This window comes from Diprion similis, chromosome 14 (genome assembly GCF_021155765.1).
Source record: "Diprion similis isolate iyDipSimi1 chromosome 14, iyDipSimi1.1, whole genome shotgun sequence".
Lineage (NCBI taxonomy): Eukaryota > Metazoa > Arthropoda > Insecta > Hymenoptera > Diprionidae > Diprion > Diprion similis.
In genome coordinates, this window is record NC_060118.1 from 12682210 (window position 1) to 12705223 (window position 23014).

Below are 23014 nucleotides of genomic sequence, written 5' to 3' on the forward strand. Positions count from 1 at the left end.
TAAGAAACATAAGAAAATAATAATCACTATTATAATTACTTCTACGAGTTTAGGCAGGATTAGGTTTAGCTTAATTACAAATAACTGGGCCTTTACACGTCATTCAAACTTTGGCTCGGGATTGTTTACTCCACTCCTTCGTAACCCAATGCTAATGGTTCACACCCTCCCGCCTCAGTATAAACTGAAAAATTGTTCTCAAATGATTGATAACTCTTGATACCATTATTTGTATATATATAATATACTTTTGCTGCACAATAATAATTTTTGCAATTACCGATTTACTATAATTATTACTATTTATTTATTGTATTTTTTTTTTTTTTTTTTTTTTCTTTGTCAACATCTTTAGAACGCGGCAAGCGTGCTGCCAGCAAATATTGACAGAGTGAAGCGCAAATATTTTGCGATAAGATTTCTTTCTAGATAATTCAATGATTTCTCTCATCATTGTTGTGTGAAACGGTATAGAAATGTCTTGACGCATTCGGTCTACTTCATTCGTCATATCCGTCATGCACTTTTCTGTACAAGATTATTCATGGAATTTTTTGTTTACTTGAATTTTATTTCTCTTTTTTTCTCAAATCTTGAAACTCATCGGGTATTCTAAGGCAATCGTCAATTTCACAACTTTAAAAAAAAAACAGTGTACTTAAGCTAGGTTTTTAGAACAATTCTTTCCATTTAGTCACATATATGTATAATCTATAACTTCGTCATAGATTATATTATTCTTTGGTTCCCTTAGAAAATTTTCAGGTAAAATGTCGCCAAGATATTAAAAGAAAATGGTTCGGTTGAAAAATTAGCCATTAGTCCGTCATTTATTCAAGATAATTTTGATCTTATGCAGACAAGCACATGATCGGATCATTGCGTAACACGACGTTGTCAAGATCTCATTCTATGAAAAAAAAAAAAGAAAAAAGAAAAAAAAACTTATAGAAGATGAACACTAAGTCGCTCTCTGACAATGATTTTTCCTTATGTGAATGGGGATTGCGGCTGTTAAGCGATATTGTTGAGTCTCGTAAAAAATCCTCACCCTTGCCTCGCTCGAACAATAATTAGTAAAATTTACCACATTTTGTACTTGATTTAAATTTTAAGTAAGCTATTTTCCAGTATTGATAAGATTTTTAAATAAGTTTCTTGAAAATTACTACGATTATTATTATTATTATTATTATATACGAGTTTTTTTTTTTCTTATTTATACATATATTTTTTAACTCGTTGAATAACGCGAAGAAAATTGCTTGGTGACTATTAGCCGTTGCTCGTATGACTGTGATCTAGACAAGCAGAATTATAAAGGATAAACCGCTGGGCGGCTATAATAGCTAGCAGTTTCCTCGCTCAATAATTTATCCCCCTGAACATATTCGTTATCCTTATTTTCTCCATTTTGTCGAAGGAAGAGAGGCGGAATGAAAAAGAATTACATTTATAGAAAAATCATGATTTCTGAAAAAGATAGACAGGAAAAAATAATCGACAACTTAGACGAACAGCGAGACTTTCCAACATCCAAATTATGCCCTCCTTTAAATACTTTTTATATCATTATTTGTGTTATTGTACTTTTATCACGATATAATTATTAATTAATTACTTATTATTATTATTATTATTATTGTCGTCGTCATCCTTATATTTCTTATTGTTTAATTTTGAAATATTTCTAAAATTGTTAAATATAATACACTATATCAATCAAGTATAATGTTATCAAAATATTAATTAGATAAAATGAATACCACACGTACAAGTGATAATGTCTATATACTAATTACTATATCCATGCGGTAAATTCTTCTTTTTTCTTTTCTTTTAATAACAATGTCCTTCATTGATGAAAATCTTTACGACTTAACATTGTGATTATATACGAATGTGACACATACATAATGAAAACAAGGAGGATATTTTGAATCATATCTTTCCAACTATTTTAGGTGATTCCGTAACGAAACTTTGAACGCGAATATAGAAGGTCTGCTTCAAACGACCCCCTCTCTGTACGTATGCGTGTATAATGTGTGTACAAATTACGCACTGAAACATACATAAATGAAATGAAGAGTATGATGAATATATATTTGACATTTTATAATAGCCACTATCTGGCTGAAGCTTGAAACTCTCTAGCAATACCGGTGGTCGTGTTTGTTTCTTATACTATTTTGAATTATACCCAAAGTATGTTCGTGTCGATAAGTAGCTGTAAATTGTTGCGACACATGCTATATGTAATGAAACACGCATCAGTGGTGTTTGGTACAGACCAAATCATAAAGTGATTGTATAATAATTTTGAAGTGCACATTTTGATGATGATGTATTATAAAATTTTCTTATTATAATACATTGATTGATTAAATTTAGTAAGAGGAATCGGGAACACTGTATTACATACATGCCAAAAAGTTTCTGATACGATTTATTATTAGTATTGGCTTCCGTGTTAGCTGTCTTTTTATAGTACAGTTTCCGATGTTCTATAAAGTATGTGTTTCATAGTACTTCAGAGTTTTCTAAAAGTCATTTCATTCTCCGTCACTCTCAACGTTGCTGCACACCCTTGTAACGATCTTATATTAACAGATAACAGAAAACAGTCTTTTAGGGTATTTTTGACTAAGATGAATCGACGACAGGTGTAATGATCTCAAGAATAACAATTAGCTGGTTGCAACTCCATATAACGTCTGTAATGTATTACAATTCTATTCGCTTTCCTCCTAGCCAGAGTCAAGATATGGTGCATGGATTCCCCGAAGTAACGAAAATGATCCTTTCTGACAATCTATAAGATTGCCAAAAAATAAAATTATCAAATAGAGAATTAAGTATTGAAGATTGTGAAAATTTTTATGACAGCCAGAGTCGGAGATAACGATTATTATTAATACAGTCATGTTACCGAGTGGCTGTATGTATGCTTACATCGACATTAGAAATTTAGGTGGTTTAACGGTAAAAACTTTCAATGTTTAGAAATTCACTGTCATGCCTTATAGACCAAAACTCGTAATAATTGAAATGCATTTCTGTTGTGGAAAAATAAACTTCCTCGTTAAGAATAAATGAATATAAATCATGTTTGTTCAAATTGCTATACGTAACAATTTATTGTCGACAACTAATTGAATACTAAGTGATTCAATTGCTTTTGGGAACAGCCGTACGGTGTATAAAATTTTGGTAATTCTAATCGAGAGACCTTGAAACAATAATTAGGAAGTAAATTTGTTTTTGTTTTCTCAGGCAAAACATATGGATGAATTGTTTTTTTGGAAAGCATAAATTGTTACGGGGATTACATACTTTAATGTGTATATATTACGATGTATAAATCATAATGTTATATGATTGTAATAGTAATTGAAAGAGATATAATAATAATAATAATAATAATGGTAATGATGATGATGATGATGATGGTGGTGGTAATGATACAGAGACATAACAATTATTTAAAAATAAAACTAAGTGACAGGGAAAATACATATATTAAAGTGAATATTTAGAGAAATTGGATAGCTGATATTCGGGTGAATGACACGTTAAAATAGAAGAATGAATCCGATTATTTAATGTCAAAATATGAAATTGCGTGTGACAGAATGAATAAGATGTTGAAATCTGTGTTGACAATCGCCGACATATTGAGCTTACATTAATAATTGAACGATATCGTAGAGACACAATATGCCTTCGAAGTGTTGAAAATAAATTTTCTACTTTTTATTCGTAAGTACGTTTTCATGAAATCAGTTAAATGTGGATAGTATCCACCATTCGGTGGGTACGTTCTTAAAGTGTTCAGGTATATTTCGTCGGATTTGTATTGTACTTACGATTGAATATCCAAACATTGTAATCCCATTTTGTGGAGATATCTGTTGATTTTCAAGTAATTTGTAAACTCCTACTTTGAGTTTGATTTGTCAGGTGAATGTAGCTTACTCTTGTATATATGGTAAATATATAAGAAACCCAGTCCGCTGTTAGTTACAACACATTATTAATCTTGTGGTATAAATATGAATATCTTTGTCAAGATAAAAATGGATCGTGTAAACTTCCGTAAAGTTGTATGATTTTAATGCTATATAAATTGCATCGCATATAAATAGTGGTATGTGTTACATTATATTATTGAGAATGTGATCGATACGAGAGATGTTTATTATTTCATGTTGTTCGATAAAGAGAATTGGTAACAATTTGCACAATCCTGCATTAGCTGCAGTCTTTCTCCACTAGCCTTTCCTGTACATAAAATTATGAATATGACGATATAAGGTATGACGATACGTATAATCCTAATCAATAAACTGTAACAATATTGTAGACTTAAGGATATGAATTATTTAAATTATATACACACATGCATATATATACATCAATAATTTTATTGTAAATGTGTTACATAATGTGTATTTCGTACATCCCAAGTACTCGCGGTAGGCATTAGATAGAAAATATTGCTTGAGGATATTTTTTCAATGCCAACAATGTGATCACTTCATGTAGAGAAAGCGATATAATAAATTTCATGTAGAATTAATAGTTTGAACGTGTCTTTTGAGTATTGTCGTATCCACTTTTTAACAAGACAACATGCTACATGAAATCTAAAAAGTTATCGCTGAATCAAGTTTCTTTCTACTGTCGCGTGCAATATTACAGTCCTTTGGATATTTCCCAACAAACGCATTACGTGGAATATTTTCGTATCATTTTATAAATAATTTAAAAGCAATATTTAATGTTTTAGTCAATTAAGTATTCATGGTGGGTGAAGGGAATGTTTTTTCTGACTTGTACAACAAGTAATGAATGAATAATTGTGAAATCTTGCACCTTTTACCCCAGGCAGATTGTCCAGGCCAAGGTAGTCGCGGAGAGAAATAATACTGCTTGAACCGTGACACCTTCAATAATTTTGATCCGATTACTTTCAAGAACCGAACATAGTGATGAACGAACCATCATTTTATCGGTACATCTAAAGATGAAACAAGTGTTACACGTATTGACACTGGCAATTTTAATGTAATAAAAATCAACTGGAATTGAAGTCGACTTACTCATCAATGTCGTTTGAGGTGACGAATTTTCTCCGCCTCTTCCGGAGTGAAGTGAAGAATGGTAGAAATAGCATTCAGCATATGCCGCTTACTGGATCCATCATTAGTCAGGAGGTAATTGAGCACGACATTCTTCAAGTACTCGAGATTTGCACCTTCTCTGGATTTGTAGGCTTTCAATCTACATGCACACAGTGAAAAAGTTGAGTTAAAAACATTTTTTTAATAAATGTTTTGTATGGTATTTCGCTCCCTATCCTACCTTGTCACTTCACTTTCTAATCTTTTCAATTCCTCTTTGTGTTTTTCAGTAGCTTTTATATATTCTCTATGTTTCTCTCTAATATCTGCTTCCAATTTCATGTTGCTTTTTCGTAATCCTGAAACCTGGACTTCTCGCCTCGCCAATTCTTGAGCGTAATGGAGCATAGGTGGACTGTCGGCTGTCAGCAAGCCTGTAACAAGATCAACCGCTGGTTCGGAAACATTGTCCGGAGTCGGGGATTTGGAGCGGTCTTCTTGATCTCCAGAAGAAGCTTTCTTTGGCAGTAACGCATGAAATGATGATTTTAAGGTTTGTATTTCTTGGTCCTTGTCCTGAATTAATACCAATGTTCGTTCCCTTTGACGTTGAAGCTGATGTTCCAAGGTTGAAATCTTTCCTCGGAATTCATTTTCCTTCAGAGATAGCGATCTTTCACTTTTCAATCGTTCTTCTCTGAGTAGCTGCAACACATCAGCTGTGGTTATTACTGTTAAAACTCGAGTGACAAATTTTTTTCACCCATAAATTCTGTATTTTTTTATTACCTGTTGCTGATTTTCTAATTGAGATTTGAATTCTTTCTCTTTGTTAATTATATCTGCATTCGATCTGCGCAATCTTTCTTCTAAATTTTTAATCTGCAATTTAGCAGCATTCAACTGCAGTTTGTAATTACCGCATTCGTTTGATTCAGAAGCAGTAATTTTGTCCTGTTCTTTATTCAGCGAGGAATCAGGTGTCGCATGGCGAAGCTGGGCCGATGTTTTCAGTTTGAAATCTTCGAACTCTTGTTCTAGTTTTTCAAACTTTTCTTTGTACTCTAGATCCTCGTTAACATCGCGTAGATTCAGTTTACCTAAAAGATCTGAAATTTTTCTTCATAGACACTGAGTAAAACTCGCACAATTAAGCTAACTATTAAATTAGATCTGAAGGATACGTTACTTTTGATATCAGACGACTTGTCCTGATTCGCCAGGTCCGACAAACGACCATAGAGCTTCTTTATTCTAACTGCAATTTCTTCTGGATCATTTTCGAACCTTCCTGTTTCTTTATCTTTATATCCAGCCCCTTGCAAATTGGCCAATTGGTCCTTTAGCTTTTGAATAGCTTGCTGATCCTGATACCTCAGTCTATCGTATCCTCCAACTGTTTCCGATAACTCTGCTAATCGAGCCTCCAATCCTGCAACTCTGGATTCATGCGTCATTGCTAGAATTCTTGCCTGTTGTTCTGCGGCAGAGGCTCTCTTTTGTTCCTATATACAATCAGATATTACATAATCTGTTGTCCATTAGAAATAACGATTTTATGAATTCCATGCTATCGTTACCTCTTGAATTGCATTGCGATGTTGTTGTTTTAAACTCGCCATTTCAAATTGTAAAGAAAGCAGTAGTGGAGGAGTTTCTTTTGCAGCTGCCTCTGCTTGTTTCAATTTATTCCTGGCAATTTCTAACTCTGCCTCTAGCAACCTACTTTGCTCTTTACTCGCTACATTGATCTTCAGATCCTTAACTTGGTTTTCCAGCTGCTCCTTGGCGCATCTTTCGTCATTGAGCAGTCTTTGCAGTTCCCTACAAATTGACAATATAATCAACATTATTATCCTAACAATTTCACTGAGATGTTTGAAAAACATATGCTGTAAAAAGTTCAAAAAATATTCGATGGATTAATTTGCATGCAAGCCAATGTACCAACATCGGTCGAAAGCATTCTTCATACAAGTGAGGTATATGTACTTAATCATTGCGGAATGATCAGCTTGCTCCTTTTCTCGTTCATGCCGTTCCATGATGAGTTTATACTTAACATGCTCAACCTCGGAGCGTGTTTCTTTTTGTGCCTGTTTCAATTTTTCTCTCAACTCTCTGATAACTTTTTCGTACTGGAAAAGATTTCACGTAATCAAATCATAAGATATTTGAAAATATCAATTTAGATAAATCTTACTATTTTCAAAATTTATTTCCACTCACTTCTTCTCTTTCCGTGCGCAGCTGTTTTTTATCAGACTGAAAATTTGCCTCCATTTTTGATTTTTCTGCTGAAAGAGTTGCTAACGAATTCATCAGGGCAGTAAGCTGAGTTTTTAATTGCTCCACAGTCTCTAGTTGGCTTATTGCTTCTTTTTTAGAATTAGGCACCTGAAAGTATGAAGTTCGCCAAACGAGTATTTAACAAAACTTTACTGCATTTAATGCACATATATGGATTGATAATGCGGTTCATTTTCATGTACCAGTTCAGTGCCAGTTTTCAAATCTGATGTTTTATCATTTTTATCTACGTCAGCCTTAGTTTTAAGGATAAAAGTTTTGAGGCTTTCTTCTAGGGCTTCTTTTTCTTTTACTAAACTCTCGTACGCCGGCACGATATCTAAAATAATATACAAATTAGATTTACGACGTCGCGTGTCGGGTTATTCGAGCCTTTCAAATGTTGCGCGCCATTTTTTATTCCGGTGTACTCAGTTATTACGGTTACGAACCTCTCAGGCGGTTCTCATACTTGGTTAGTTTTTGCCTCTGCTTATCTACGATTTCGCAAAGCTCCTTCTTGCTCGCTCTTTCCATTTTATTAAACCCCTTCTGAATTTACAGGTCGGACACAATGTATGCTTGTAATATTAATAAGTTCTTGCGCGTGTAAACCAATTCAGAAATTATTCGGATAATATTAAATAAGATAGCGTATGACAGCTGGTGAATGCAATCATATTTACAAGTACACGTGCTTTCCAGTATTACCAACGTTATAATTTCGACCACTTTTCTCGCACTGATTAGTGGCACCATCTTTGGTCGATTTTAGACCACATTGCTAAATGCAATGAAGGAATTAGGCGTCGGTATTAAGCAGAAACTTTTGAATTTTAATTATTTTATTTTCAGACGCAAGTGCACGACTTCTTTCGACCACTAAGATGTTTTTATAGGTGATTCAATCTCGAGCGTGACTGGTCCGTCATTCTCGATTAGAACTTGCATCATTGCGCCAAATTTCCCATCTGTAAAATATATTGTAGGTATAGTTTTAGTATAATTAGATTTTGATGGTACGTACCTTTTATCAGCTCGGGTTTGTATTTTTTGCCAAGTTCAAGGAGAAAATTATTGTAAAATGGTTCCGAGTCCGCAGCTGGCATTGCTCTGTGAAAATCCAGTTTATTCCCCTTCATTTGATGGTACAATGTGAACTGGCTAACGCATAGAATTTCATAATTGTTATCCATAACGCTTGTAGACCATCTTTTCCCCTTTTCGTCCTCAAAGATTTTTGTGTTGAGGATCTTGCGGATTCTATTTGAAAATCGTATACATTCAAGTTTCCTATCAGATTCTTAGCAATTTATGAAAATGTATAAAAGATAAGTTTAATCATGAAATGAATTATTACATGTATTCCATATCTACCACATTGTCGTCTTTTTTTAGTCCTATTAAAACGCAGAGTCCCCGTCCGATGCAACTGACGGTTTCACCATTGACTTGAAAAGAAAACAATTTTAAGAAACCGTATAATTATCCAAACATTTGTCTATTAGTGCATATTAATTCAAATCTAGAGTGCAATAAATATTTAGGTGAAAATTCAAAATTTATCGCGCATACTGTAATCAAATCAGCTACTGTGTAACCTGAAGCAAACATGATCGAAGTACTCTCACCTGATACGCTAGCTTTCGTAACTCGTTGAATTACAGCTTTCATTTTGCATGAACGACTCGGTTCATTCAAGAAATATTCAAATTTCGAATGATTATTCGGGACAAGTCGAGTGTCTTTTGTCTGTACGAGAGTAGTTGGGGAAATTTGATAACGTATGAAATGAAGTTTTTCTTCTGTCTCTGATGAATCAGAATGGCGTCCATCCGATTACGCGAGCTTGTTGGCGGGAGCGCGACGCAACTAGTACGTAATTTGATATTTCCGGTGCGTGTAATATCCTGTAGAGTGGTGTTTGACTTTTCAAAGATTGTTTACAAGCGTTTTCCCCCGTTAATGTTCAATCGAATTTAGTCAAATCCATTATCAATATCAACGCAGGGTCGGTGCCAACAGTTTCATAAACATCCCGGAATGTTTTTCTGAACAATATTCAACCCCGTTGTGTTAAATGCGACTAGTTATCGATGACACACTTGTTGCACGTAGGTTATGGCCCTATAAACAAAGGTACTTTATTCACAAATCAATGATATAACATAGTTGTTCGGCGTTAAGCAGGCTTCGGGATGGAAGGGCCTGGTATAAGTTTGTTTCAAGGATCCGATAGCATCCAGTTGAACACAACCGCCCAGCGCCAAGAGGAGGATGAAGAACAAGAAGACATCAAGCGACGGAACGAGGAGGTGAATGTTGACTCTGTTCTTAGTAAACAATCTAAACCTCCACGATTCTTGCATTATAAACTTTTCTCTTAATTTTTCCAAGATCAAAAACATCCTGACCAATGCTTTTGACGACCTCGACAATGACGACGACGAAGCCAGCTCAGTCAACAGCAGTAGATGCTATAATGACGTTACCAGAGACACAGAGCGGAGTCTTGTAGGAGGCTTGATTTTTGAAACTACGCGCTCTGAGAGTGGCCCGACGGTTTCTCAAATACAACGAGAATTCGGGGTGTACGGTCGAGTCGACGGAAGTAATAATTGCAACGATCAACCTCAGCCCAATTTCGAACACCAAAATGTAGATCGTGGTCCTACTATATCGGACATACAGAGAGAATACGGCGTGTATGGGCAACCGGAAACACCGTATAATAAGAATATTTCAAATAATATGGTCAACTCGGTGGACAGCCCTTACGAATTGCCCAAACCACCAAATCCTGGGTATCCTCACAATATCAGAGCTCAGCTTAACGAGGGGTACACTTTTTCCGAGAGTTATCCAGCTAATTACAAAACTCCAACCAGTCGCTTTGGAACAGCAACGGAAAGTTATCACGACAACGGGTATATCAACGATTATGAAAAAAATGGCCCGTATAAAACTATTCAGGAGTTTGGCGGAGGAGATAGCGAAGTCACTTCAGACCATTTTAAGCATTGCTTTCAAACCAGTCCAAATGGCGGTCCGGTCGATGAGAATACAGCCTATAAGGCGGCGGAGTATGATAGCAAGGAACAATTAGAAGTTCTGTATTCTGTTAGGATGCGAGAAATTCAAAGGTTAACAGAAGAATTGCAACAGGTGCAAGAGGAACGGCAAGAAGAGACAAATCAACTTAGTAGAAAGCTTGCTCTAGCTCAAGCTGAAGTGGAAAGATCTAACCTGTCGAGAAATCAGGCCCAGAATTTACTTGGTAAATATTTTACATTGTTGTGAGCAAAAAATTTTTAAACATTTAGTCTTTATCGTATTCCTTTCAGTGGACGCTAAAGTTGAAATAGCTGATCTCCAGGCAAAATTAGCAACTTTGAAGGAAAACGTTGCTGTATTGGAAAAAACTAAGCAAAATGTGAGGCATAATAAAGATCAGAGAATTTTGTGTTATTTAGTTCCATTAGAATAATAATAATTTGTATCATTCACTTCGACAGATGAGTGAAGAACTCAGCATTTCCAAAAATTCGGTGGCCGATCTCCAGCAAAAAATAGCTGTCCTAGAAAGAGTACAAATGTTGCAAACAACTGACAAAACTCATGAAAAATTTTTGAAGCAAGCTCAAGAAAAACATACCATAGAGATGAAGAACATGCAGATCCAGATAGATGCTCTTACAGATAAATTAAATGCTAAGGTATTCACTTGGATTCATAAACTTTTCACACAATTTCAGAACATAAAATAATACGAGATTTTTTGTAATTTTTAACAAAGCTGCTATTTATGGATTCTAGCAGCAGCGACATTTGGGCAAGTGTCTGATCTCCTGCATAGAAGTTTGCGTTGGCTTCCTTGAAAAAATTATTTAATTTAAATTTATCCCAGAGTAATGCTACTTCATGTCATATCTCTCAATGACATCGATCAAGAAAAATTGATTTTTGAATGAGAACATTTACTTGTTGTTTTAAAACAATTAGGAAACATCTTATGTCGCCCTGGAACACAAGTTGGCTGATGTAAGGAGGGCGCATGAAACATTAATGGTAGAAAAGGGAGATACAATGAATCGTCTGTCGCGTGCGCTAGAGGAAAGTCAGGCTCAATGTCGTCATCTGATGGCCAGTCACAATGTGCAGGAAGTTACGAAGCTACAAACTCAGCTTAGAATTGTGACCGAGGAGAAGGACGAACTTGGTAGAACTGTACACGAACTGCAGGTAAAGATAGTCTGCTAAGTATCTTTCAAGCTGTGAATACTTGACAAGAGTTCATTTACTTCTAGCGCAAATTGGATTTAGCCAAGAGCGACATTACACAATATGATTCACTGCTGGCAACAACGTGTGAAGAGGAATCTGACTCTATGAGGCAATTGAAGTTGGGCGAACTTCACAATAGATCTAAGAGTAAACCGGCTGATGATATTACGAATAAGCTGCGAGGAGAATTACAGAGGTATACATAGTTCGTCTTTTGGTGGTTACTTAATACCAGAATGAAGATCTCTTCATTAATATACTGGTTTTATTATAGATGCTTGGCAGGACAAGCAGTTAAGAGGAAAGAGATAAATCGTCTAGAAAATACTCTTGCACAAAAAGAAAGAGAGGTCGAGCAAGCCTCATCTTTGGCTCAAACATGTCAAGAAGAAGCAGCAAGGTACGCGAGGCGAGTCAACGAGTTGGAAATGGAATTGAAATCTCTCTTAACGGACAAAGCTATAAAAGCAAACGCAGAGATACAAAAGCTCTCTGATCACTTGAACGATACAAAAAAACTTTGTGATAACCTGAGGGCAGAGAAAGATGAACTTGAGCGTAAACTACAGCAAGCTTTAGTTGGAAATGAGGAAAATTTAAGGCGTATGCATCGGGAAATGGTGGCAGAGCAAGAGAAGGAAGCTGTGGGAGAATACAACAAAGAGTATTTAGAAATTCACGAAAAGGCTGTACAAAGAGTCAGACAGGAGGCGGAAATTGAAATAGTTCAGTTATCGTAAGTATCATAAGCCAAAACAAGAACGTTCTATGATGAACGCAAATAGTTTATTTGAACATCTTTAGAATCAATAGTTACAAAAATTTATCATATTTCGCAGAGTGCAATTAGAACAGACTCAAAAAGAACTAGATCGAGTTAAAGAATTATACGTAGATGTTTGTGGTACAAAAGAGCAACTGATAGCACAGCATAACGAAGAAATTGCGGAATTAAAAGCAACGTATGCAGACTTTGAGACACATAAAGCAACAGTGGACAAGATGAATCGGGACTTGGAAACTCAAGCATCTGTTATAAAGAGGCTAACTATGGAGTGCGAACTTTACAGGAGTAAAACTGTAGAACTGGAAAAAGATTTGGGTCATGAAAGGCAGAGAAGAGAAGAACATGCAAAAAGAATACATGTTGAAATTGAGAAAAGTGAGAAGAAACCATTTTACTTTGGTTTTTTAAACACTTTTATAGACGTGAGTTTTTGACCATTGATTTTGTTTTTCTTATTTGCAGCGAAAGAAGAAACGCTGAAAGAATTGCGCAATGCTTACCCAAACCGTAACATAAGTGTAATTTTACCAGATCACTGCTCTGAACATGTAGATAAAATTACTCAGGTATATATGTTGTTTAAACATCGTTTTTCATAATACGGCGTACATTTATAGTCAAATATACCCTTATCACTATCATATTCTATTGCAGCTTGAAGACGATTGCAAACGCTTGGAAGAAAAGCTTTCGAACGTCGTTGAAGAACGGAAAAAAATGACTGAACTTCAAACAGATTTGGATGATGCTAGATTAAAAATAGCCCAGTTGGAAATCGCACATGAGTCTTTGAAGAAAAAGTGCGAGGATGTTGCCAGAGAACGAAATTCCTGCAGAGATAAGATCTCGGCATTGGAATTAGAAGTATTGAATGCTAAAAGAAGTACACGATCGAATTCAGAGGAATCTAGTGAAATCAGACAAAGAATCGAACGTGCAGAAAGTGAATACGAATTATTGCGAAAAGAATATGATAGCGTTCTGAGGGATAGAAATACGTTGAAGGATAAGTTGTCTAGTTTAGAAGTAAAACAGTTGCAATGCAATAAAGATGTTAATTCGAACTTAGAAGAAAGAATGATACTTTTGGAGAATGAGTCACGGCGCAACGAAGAGCAGCTTCAACTTCGATTGAAAGAAATCAATACGCTCAAAGATGAACGAGATCAGCTCGTAGTTAAACTGAAAGATCAGGCAAGACAATTTGAACGGTATGTTAAGAGTCAAACGCAGGTGTCTGCGGAATTGAACAACTCTCCTCGTAGCTTGGCAGGTGATGCTGATTTACAAAAAATTAAAGAAATTGCCATAAAAGAGGTCAGGGAAGAAATGGAGGAAAAAGTGACTGACGAATTGAAGGGAATTGAAGAGCAACATTCACAAAGACAAAAGGAAATTGAAGAGCAGTATAAAGTCCTATTGTTAGAGTTGCAGTCAAGGTGCAGAGAAAAGACTGAAGAAGTTAAAGCTGTCAAAGAAGCTATGATCGCAGAAAGACTCCGGTTGCAATCGTCGTTTAAGGCGCAGGAAGAAGCGATAGCAAAGATGATAGAAGTGAAGCTGGATAAGATGCATCATGAGTTAGTTGCTAGGAAAATTAGAATAGAATCCTTGCTGGAGGAATTAAAAAGGAGAGAAATTGATATGGAAGAACAGAGAAATGTAATGGCCCAAGTAATGTCAGAGTGGGCAGCAGAAATTAGATCGATCAAAACGAAAGAGGCTGAAATGAATCAAGATATTGAAAAGTTGAAGCAAAAGGAGGAGACTTTAACCGAAGAAGTTAAAGATTTGAAACAAAAAGAGGAAGATATGACAAGTCATATCAATATGTTGAAACACAAATATCAGTCAGCAAGGAAAACTGCTCAAAATTATAAGGTAAGACCTTTGGGATATCATTCGGTATACCCAACGATAAACGTTTTTAATTGTGGTTTTAAAACTGACATGATTTACAGGAACTGGCAGAGAATAAAGAAAAATTTTTACTGAGCGAATGTGAAAGGATCAAGGAGGGTTACAAAAGAGCCATGAATCAAGTACAACAAAAAGTTGATGCAATAGTGAGCTCTCAAGAGAAACAAGTATCAACAAAAATGGCAGAGCTCGAGAGTCAGTATGAAGAACAGTTAGAACAAATGAGACTTAAAATGAAGTACAAAAATAAATGTTGAAGTATGTATTAATTCCATTTACCTCTGGTAGAGCTTTCCGTAGTTTAGAATAAATTGTAGTTAGAAGAGGCTAATTATATATTATTCTAGTTTAATTTAAAGCACTTTATTGTACAACACATCATTAGAAGAGAATTTATTTTAGGAACAATATTTTCAAATATATATAATAATATTACCAGTCGCTGCGGTTGCCCATACATCAAACGATACGATAGTCATTATTATAAGTGTTAAATTTCTCTGTAAGTTTTGCAATAATAATTGCAAAATTCTAGATAATTAACAACAGGCAAAATGCCTGGTCACGTACTTTGTAGGAAATTCTAATTGTAAATCACAAATTGATTCAAGTATTAACATTAATGTTAAACATTTCTATAAAATTTATATCATGTAAAGTTGAAATTTTATAAATTTGTATACTTAAGATATTAATAACAATTGTCGTACAACTTTCCATTCATCAAAATGCCGGGACCGTACTATAAGCACCAGCAGCCATCACTGAATTTAGCTTGTTAATATAGGATGAGGTTGTACACGGACGATTCTAATTATTATATTCAACTATTTTAATTACTGTAGATCTGCAAGAGTAGATAATTACGTCTTAGATGAAAATTATGCCTCTGTTACTATATGAATATTCGGTTAAGTAATAATGAAGAAAAAAAAAAAAAAAGATTTATTCGATATATGGGCAAAAAAGAAAAAAAAAGAAATGAAAAAAAAATATATATATATTAATCGCTACTTTCGTAGATCTATTTTCAACTAAATTTTTACTAACTGTGGCAATTTGTAAACGAGTCGATTCTTATTTCACTGACGTATCTATCGTGTCGTTTGAATCGGAAATTTCAGCAACCAAACTATAGAGAGTATTGCATAATATATATTGTTTAATTACGTGTCGATACTGTCACAACATAATAATATCATCATTATCATTTATTATAAAACCATCACTAAATACAGAGTATTATTAATATTAATTACTTACGATGTATTTTTGTACGTAGAATGAATTAATTTATTTTTTGTAATAAACATCTTATGTCATACCACATTCTAAATAATACTAATCAGTACAAGCGACGTCCTGTTGGGGCTCAGAATGCGCGGTTTTGGTCCGGTTTTTTTCTTTCCTTTGAAGCACAATCTAATGTTTACAGTTGCGTTACGAATCATTACAAGAATCTGTAGCTTTAAGATCCTAAGTTCATGTAATTATCAACGTTTGCCAAGTGTTTGTTTATGAAAAATGAAGTGCATTCACAGATACCTTTTTTTTTTATAACGAATAGCAATTTGAAAAGATTTTTCGTCATCAATAACGTTAATCTATGTGTACTGGTTCATTTCTGTAATCTATTCAAACACTTGTCAGTTATCGAAAGATACAATTGTTTTCCATACTTGTTTATACTTGTTTTTTTCTTATTTGAATTGGATAACATACAGAAACCCAAACACAAACGGACGTTACAAACACATTCATATCACTGTACGTGTGTGCTGAGGATTATTCGAGGTCAATGTTCTCTGGTTTGTTTTTGCCACCTCAGTGTTCCTCGAGTAGCTGATCACGATGGATCTCCCAACTGCTTTTGCTTTAATAAATGCATTGTTTTGTTGTTACATTACTGGTGCTAGCTCTATAGAATATTATAAATTTAAACCAACTCAAAGCCGGGCAGTAGGAGACGTCAAGTATGACTTTCTGATCAAAAAGTTTGAAGTACCTGTGAGTGAACAAGTTTGTTGTATCTTTTATTCAGTCGGTAAATTGTTTTGTTATTTGAGTACAAGAACTGACTCACCTTTGCAATTGATGATTACTTTTGTTTCTAGCTCGATCATTTCAGTTTTTCAATCAACAATACGTTTGAGATTCGCTACCTCCTTAACAACACATGGCAGAGGGGCAATGATCCACCAATATTCTTTTACACAGGAAATGAAGGGGACATCGAACTCTTTGCGCAAAATACGGTGAGACTCGGATTGTAGAGTACATGCAAGTAATTAGCATTATAACTGATGTTGAAAATTTGATCGCTGCATGCTAATTATTCTGGAAGTCAGTGAGCTTATCACAAGATAGTCGTGTGCTAGTTTGTGGCGTAGCCCCTTGTTTGTGGAAGTTTTGAAATATGTTGGTAATGATATTCAACTTTTTCTTGCAGGGTTTTATGTGGGAAATCGCACCAACCTTTGGCGCACTTTTAATATTTGCTGAACATCGCTATTACGGAAAATCTATGCCATTTGGAAACGAATCTTATTCAGATCCTAGTCATCTCGGGTATTTAACATCCCAACAAGCCTTAGCCGATTATGCTGACTTGATACGTTTCCTGAAATCTGCTTCAAACATGAAAAACAGCCCTGTGATTGTGTTTGGAGGCTCTTACGGTGGAATGCTTAGCGCATGGATGCGGATGAAGTATCCACACCTTGTGAAAGGGTGATAGTTGCAAAAGTTTCTTTTCAATGCTAAGCCTTGCTTGTGGTGCAATAAATAATCCACTTGAAAATTTCAGAGCAATCGCAGCTTCAGCTCCGATCCTGCAATTCACTGGTATCACCGAATGCGGCGCATTTGCAAAAGTTGTCACATCAGATTTTCACATTGCCCATCCAGAGTGTCCGAAAACAATTCTCACATCATGGGCAGCAATTGACAACGTTACGTCAACTAGTGAGACAGAATATTATTTGATTAGCTTTAGTTATCTGCTATTTCCTACAGTCAGGGACATTTTCAGAAATTGAATAATTTATTTTTTTTTTATAGAAAATGGGAGGAAATGGTTTACAGAAAATTGGAAATTGTGTCAACCGTTGAAAAATTCATTAGATGTTAAAGTGCTGAAAGACTTTTTGACCGATATCTACGGAAATTTGGCGATGGTAAACTATCCATACGAGTCAAACTTCTTAGCACCTTTACCTGCGTATCCAATATCCGTAAGTTATATTCTAAGATGAAAAACTTCACCCTTATTATAATAAAAAAAAATAAACCTAGCTCAAATAACTATATTTAATATTTTTGTTTGTGTAGAAAGTCTGCAGCTACTTGACGAACTCGAATCAGAACGACATGGCGCTTCTTCTTGATCTGAATAAAGCGATCAGTGTGTTTACAAATGGTACTGGAGACAGCGAGTGCTTAGCTGTAAGCGAAAGTTCTTCTCCAAATTTGGATAGCAAAGGGTGGTTGTATCAATCCTGCACAGAGATGGTCATGCCCATGTGTACCAATGGCGTGGATGATATGTTCGAAAAAATTCCTTGGGATTTTAAGAAATTTAGCGACGACTGCTATCAGACTTTCAAGACCAGACCCCAGCCTTATCTAGCCTGCGAGGAATATGGATGTCAGGATCTATCTGCGGCTAGTAACATTGTATTTAGGTGTGTTTACTGTTTATTTTGTCTTGAAAGTGACAGTGACTTCATATTTTGCGTCAATTATGGCCTTGCTCATAACATTTGCAGTAATGGATTGTTGGACCCTTGGTCGTCTGGTGGAGTTTTATCAAACGTTTCGGCATCGACAATGGCAATTCTCATACCAGAAGCTGCTCACCATCTAGATCTCAGGGCAAGTAACCCCCATGATCCATCTAGCGTAATTTACACGCGACAAATTCACAACGATTTTATTAAAAAGTGGATTCACGAGCACTGGGTGCCTATTGATGAGACAAAAGCGATACAATATGAAATTATAAGTGTTAGATAAAATATATGCTACATTGAATTTTGCGTTTTATGTTCATATTGGGAAAGTTTTCGTATTGAATTTAAAATATAAATTGAAATAGGATCTTTTATAATATTTACGATTCGTTTATTCAAATTGTGGATATAAATGGTTTTACATGCGTGGATGAATCACCCGGTGCTCTTGAGTTTACATGAATGAAATTTGAGAAAAGAGATTAAAAGTCATCGACATAGCTTTGTCGCAATAATGTAAAAACATATTGCTGGTGATCCATCGGATTTATTACTATTAAAAAGCTGCAGTGTATGTATGTACTCATATTAATTACTAATCAGATCGTCAATCTTATCGTTAAAAAAAGGTATCATTTAAAAAATTAAGTTGTAAAGCATCAGATGGTAAATGTTCCCTCGATGATAAAATTTTTGTCTACAATTAATCGGAGATTTCTTCTCATACTTCTTATCATTAGCCATCAATGCAGATTTACGTAGATTTACTGACTCGTCGAACAGACAGTTGTATATGAATATAAAATAATTCAGGAACAATAAGTTATAATCCTTACCTATAATACGTATCATAAAAAGTAAACCAGTTTTTACATAAACAATAACGAGTTCTATAATATACTAATATTCGTGCTAAAACTACCTCTTAGTCGAGTCCTCCCGTATCCTCTCCGTTAAAATGATACTAATTCGTTAAATAAAGTGGTAACAAAAAAAAAAAAAATACACTATGAAAAATAAATATCTAGCTTATGTTTTTGTTTGAAAGTAATGCTTAACGAGGGGGTCGTCGATGAGCAGTAGTCGGTCTGGGAACACCTGACCGACCTCTCAATTTTTTTGGTTGCGCGAGACTGCTTTCTGTGCTTGTGTTGTACGAAAGGTAGATGTTAGACAGATCCGGCTGTGGCTGCTGTAACAGGAATTGTAATGTGCAAGTTTCTCAATATTTCAAGCTTTCGATTAAAATCACAACTTCCACTTACGTCTTTGGTGCCTCCGGTCGAAGGTGTGGCTTGTGCTTTTCTCATATTGTTTCCTGTGTACGCTACACATTTCAACTGCCACTCCCCAATGTCCTCGTTCCAATGAACGTACCTTTCGATCATCGTCTGGAAAATATTGTGCCAGTCAGGACAGAGTCAGTTAAAATGTCGTATTTTCTGCATCTCAGTTTACTTACCTGGTACTGAACAGGAATATAGTTGTTGAGAACGAGTTCGTGAAGTTGTAACTCTCGTCCAATTTCTCGTACACCTTCCAGGAGATCTTCCATTTCTCGCTGATGCTCTTGTTGCAAGTCCGATAATTCGGCTTTGGCAGACATCAGCATGGTGTAGACTCTGCCCAATTTTTTTGTTTTTCCTGCAGCCTCTTCTTGCAGGGACGAGTATTTCTCTTCAATGTCTATGCGTTCAGCCTCTTTTTCTTCAATAGCTTTCTTCAGCTGTTCTTCTCGGCTCTTTCTTTGGTCTAACTCAATTGCAGATGCCGCGAGTAGCTGTTCCTGAGCCTCGGCTTTCTCTAATAAATTCTCACCGCCAACTAGAATTTTGTTTTGCAAGTTTTGCATTTTTTCCCTTAACGCTTCCTTCTCGCTTCTAAGAAAAAAATTGAAAGTTCGTATTTGATAATGATTATCAACTGTTATTGTGGTTGTTATTTTTGTTTTCATACTGAATATAAAAACTTACTGCGTTCTCTTTAACTCAATGACGTCTTTGTCATCCGGGCTTTTATCGTGCCTCTCTGCCTTGTCCATTTTTTCTCTCAATTCTACCTCACCATCTTCAAGTTGATCCATTGAAAGTATTTGGCTTTGTCTATGTCTTGTCTTCCTATCACACTTTGAGTCAAAATTATCATCAGAATCTTCCGTCTCGGGGTCTGACTCTGAAATTCCTGTACCATTTTCTTCGAGTTGTTTACGTAGTTCTTCAATTTCAACTTGGAACTGACGAAGCAGGGCATCCTTTGGGTCCTCGTTAATCCTAGCTCGGTTCTTAATATTTTTAGCTCGATTTGCGTACCTTAGAGTACTTATAGTTTCATCGTAGTTCATGTCAGCAGGGCTAATGTTTGCGCACTGCGAAAAAATTAAATTCATTAAAATTTAGTTCATTGTTTATTTGGGAAAGAAATTTTCAAAGTCAGAATCACAAATGCTAGGTAAATAGTCACCATTAAAGTTTTAGAATTTCCACCCAGCGAATCCTGCAGCAATCTTGTTAGTTTTGAGTTTCTGTACGGGACGTGTGAACTTTGTCCGTCAACAAGTGCAGATATAACATTGCCCAGGGTCGACAGAGACAAATTAATCTTTGTAGCCTCTCTCAGACGGACTCCTGTGGCTTTGGTTTTACTTTGTCTCTCTGAGCCCTGAAAGATCGAGGTTTAAATCTCACAATGTTGAAATTTTGCAATTCAAATTGGGATTTATATACTACGAAGAGATACGCACAGCTAGATCTACAAGGTGAAGTTTTCCCATTTTAACATGTTGTTCTCCATCATCGCCGAGTTGACTGGACTCGACAGTTATTGTGAATATTGCATGGGACCTAGAACTGGAAACATTCATCGCGGTTGCGCCGACAACCCCTTAAATTAAATAAATAAATAATGGATTATCTTGAGGTGATTTTGCATCTTTAGGAAAAGTTGTTGAGCAGTGATTAAATATGCTCACGATTCTTATTTCCTAGGGTCATGATGCGGTCCAAGTCATCAGCGTTATTGACCACATATCCGCTCAGGTCTTTAACGAAAACACCAATGTCCGGTCTCTCCTTGACTTCTAAACGAGTATTTTGATCCTTCCCTAACAAATCTCTAACTTCTTCGTTGTAAATCTCTAAGTAAGTGGCACGAACTAAGAACCTGCGAAAACGTAGTCTGAGATGAAATTCATATTATTTTAGTTCTGTCAAGTAATTATCAGTACATATTGATTCTGTAATTGATATGAACGAATCGACAACTCGGGCTGGTAATTACTTCTGATTTTCGTCAGCCTTAGCGATATGGCCAAAAATATGAGCAAAGGTATTCGGAATGATGCCTCTTAGCTGTGGGGAAGTCTTGGCGCCAGACATAGTGTAGGTTTTGCCAGTTCCCGTTTGGCCATAAGCAAGTATTGTCCCATTGTAGCCTTGAAGAACTTTGTCGACGATCGGCCGGGCTGTTTCGTTGTATATATCAACTTGTGACGAGTCTGTATCGAAAACTGCGTCGAAGGAAAACAGTTTTGGTGGTTCTCCGGGAGCAGCGTGAGGATTCTCTACCAATATTTCGCTGTTCAGAGAGTCGACTTTTGTTATATTCTTACAGTGACCGTCCAACTCCTTTCCGTTTAGCGGTCTTACACGAACGACCACTCTGACGTTTTCAATTTCTCCCAGCTCCGCAGCATTATCCTGTGAAATGTATTTTTCTTTGTTAAATCAGTGCAGTCGATGAGGACGAACGTAGTTTGAATAATTTTACCAAACGCACCCCTGGTACTTCCATTATCCTTTAAAAATTGCTCCGTTAATTTCTGACTCACTGTACAATATCACGACTGCAGTCTACCAGGGAAATACGCTCCTCGCAGTGACAGTGACAGGAGCAGACGACACCGCCTCAAACAATCGAATCGATTTTTTTAATCACAAACCCCTTTTATGCCGACAGCGCGCTCTGTCTTCAATCATTAATAGTTTATTGTGTCATTCTGAGTCCGTCGGTAAACCAGAACTCCTGCCAATTGGCAATTTACGTCCCGAAATTATTATGTATGTAACCATACATTGTGTAACGAGGAGGTAAATTCGGTATTTTCGGACCGAGCGTCAAGTTTGCAAATACGGGAGGCGAACGAGGTTACGTGGTTTTTCACGACGCACGAAATTGAGGTTAGGGTCGTGTAATGTCAGATTTGTTCGCGACAGCGCATGCGCGCAGTACGGAAAAGACGACTTTCAACTCTTAGGACTTAAACACGGACTCAGGGATAGTTAAAAGTGGTCTTTTCAGTATTCCGCGTATGCGCATCCGTAAACTCACTCGCCTGTCTTGGAAACGAGTATTTTATGTACGGAAAATACGCATGGAAAACGCATGAACATGCTCGCGTTGTATGAAAGTAGATTCCTACTTATCCAGTTAAAATTTCAACTCAAACTGTAGTCGTGCCTGAACGATGAGGGTTTTTTAAGCTAAGACAATATCGGTGCACCAATCCGGTGTGTATATATAACGGCATTGTGCGTAATTCATAGGGAAATAACACGGGCAATGATGGCGCGTTCATTGTGCACCAGAAGCTGCATCCACCCTTGTTTGCTAGCCACTCTACATACGCACGCCATGTGTTAGTTAACTAGGTGCAGGGTCTTAATTGAAACGGGGCAGCTGAGGGGGAAGCGTGAACAACACAGCGTTAAACTGGTCTAACTGTACATATTCAAATTCGAAGCTCACTCGAGTATTTTTACGCAAGGATTAGTTGAGTATCATATCGTTGAAGCAATAAAATGTGCGTTGGAACATATAATCATTTGCTGAATTGATTGAGTATAAAGACTTGTGGAATATTTTTAGGATGAAAAAATAAT

At 36.0% G+C, this 23014-nt stretch overlaps 5 protein-coding genes across 11 annotated transcripts; 2 read left to right on the forward strand and 3 right to left on the reverse strand.

The window, feature by feature from the left end:
• Positions 1-4182: 4182 nt before the first annotated feature.
• On the reverse strand, positions 4183-8177 carry LOC124414405 (GRIP and coiled-coil domain-containing protein 1). Of its 4 annotated transcripts, XR_006930039.1 has the most exons (11): positions 7868-8129; positions 7619-7755; positions 7356-7523; positions 7074-7264; positions 6707-6950; positions 6316-6631; positions 5916-6235; positions 5368-5831; positions 5106-5286; positions 4879-5023; positions 4183-4284 (listed from the first exon to the last, which is right to left on the reverse strand). XR_006930039.1 is itself a non-coding variant. In XM_046895346.1 (10 exons), the coding sequence occupies exons 1-9, from the start codon at positions 7950-7952 to the stop codon at positions 5109-5111; spliced, it is 2094 nt and encodes a 697-aa protein (XP_046751302.1). In that variant the 5' UTR covers positions 7953-8177; the 3' UTR covers positions 4183-5023; positions 5106-5108. The 4 variants fall into 4 exon arrangements, 3 of the variants coding, with proteins under 3 accessions (XP_046751302.1, XP_046751301.1, XP_046751303.1); XM_046895346.1 differs by having other exon boundaries at positions 4183-5023; positions 5916-6226; positions 7868-8177; XM_046895345.1 differs by having other exon boundaries at positions 4183-5023.
• On the forward strand, positions 5542-15468 carry LOC124414404 (centrosomal protein of 152 kDa-like). 2 transcript variants are annotated; one of them, XM_046895344.1, is made up of 12 exons: positions 5542-5679; positions 9606-9730; positions 9813-10692; positions 10760-10848; positions 10931-11131; positions 11418-11657; positions 11723-11895; positions 11974-12435; positions 12539-12861; positions 12949-13052; positions 13141-14367; positions 14448-15468. In XM_046895344.1, exons 2-12 carry the CDS (start codon positions 9614-9616, stop codon positions 14661-14663), a joined length of 4032 nt encoding a protein of 1343 aa, XP_046751300.1. In that variant the 5' UTR covers positions 5542-5679; positions 9606-9613; the 3' UTR covers positions 14664-15468. The 2 variants fall into 2 exon arrangements, with proteins under 2 accessions (XP_046751300.1, XP_046751298.1); XM_046895342.1 differs by lacking the exon at positions 5542-5679 and adding an exon at positions 9314-9529.
• Positions 8233-9224, reverse strand: LOC124414409 (D-aminoacyl-tRNA deacylase 1). The gene is made up of 4 exons (XM_046895352.1): positions 9047-9224; positions 8776-8866; positions 8443-8678; positions 8233-8386 (listed from the first exon to the last, which is right to left on the reverse strand). The coding sequence occupies exons 1-4, from the start codon at positions 9087-9089 to the stop codon at positions 8298-8300; spliced, it is 459 nt and encodes a 152-aa protein (XP_046751308.1). The 5' UTR covers positions 9090-9224; the 3' UTR covers positions 8233-8297.
• A 746-nt stretch (positions 15469-16214) lies between the features above and the next one.
• Positions 16215-18751, forward strand: LOC124414407 (lysosomal Pro-X carboxypeptidase). Of its 2 annotated transcripts, none has more exons than XM_046895350.1 (7): positions 16215-16446; positions 16521-16661; positions 16856-17136; positions 17213-17370; positions 17467-17639; positions 17737-18089; positions 18174-18751. In XM_046895350.1, the coding sequence occupies exons 1-7, from the start codon at positions 16258-16260 to the stop codon at positions 18418-18420; spliced, it is 1542 nt and encodes a 513-aa protein (XP_046751306.1). In that variant the 5' UTR covers positions 16215-16257; the 3' UTR covers positions 18421-18751. The 2 variants fall into 2 exon arrangements, with proteins under 2 accessions (XP_046751306.1, XP_046751307.1); XM_046895351.1 differs by having other exon boundaries at positions 16215-16413.
• On the reverse strand, positions 18505-22031 carry LOC124414406 (kinesin-like protein KIF3A). 2 transcript variants are annotated; one of them, XM_046895349.1, is made up of 9 exons: positions 21912-22031; positions 21414-21832; positions 21106-21296; positions 20878-21017; positions 20598-20795; positions 20111-20502; positions 19600-20017; positions 19403-19528; positions 18505-19329 (listed from the first exon to the last, which is right to left on the reverse strand). In XM_046895349.1, exons 1-9 carry the CDS (start codon positions 21924-21926, stop codon positions 19192-19194), a joined length of 2037 nt encoding a protein of 678 aa, XP_046751305.1. In that variant the 5' UTR covers positions 21927-22031; the 3' UTR covers positions 18505-19191. The 2 variants fall into 2 exon arrangements, with proteins under 2 accessions (XP_046751305.1, XP_046751304.1); XM_046895348.1 differs by having other exon boundaries at positions 21106-21311.
• Positions 22032-23014: the final 983 nt, after the last annotated feature.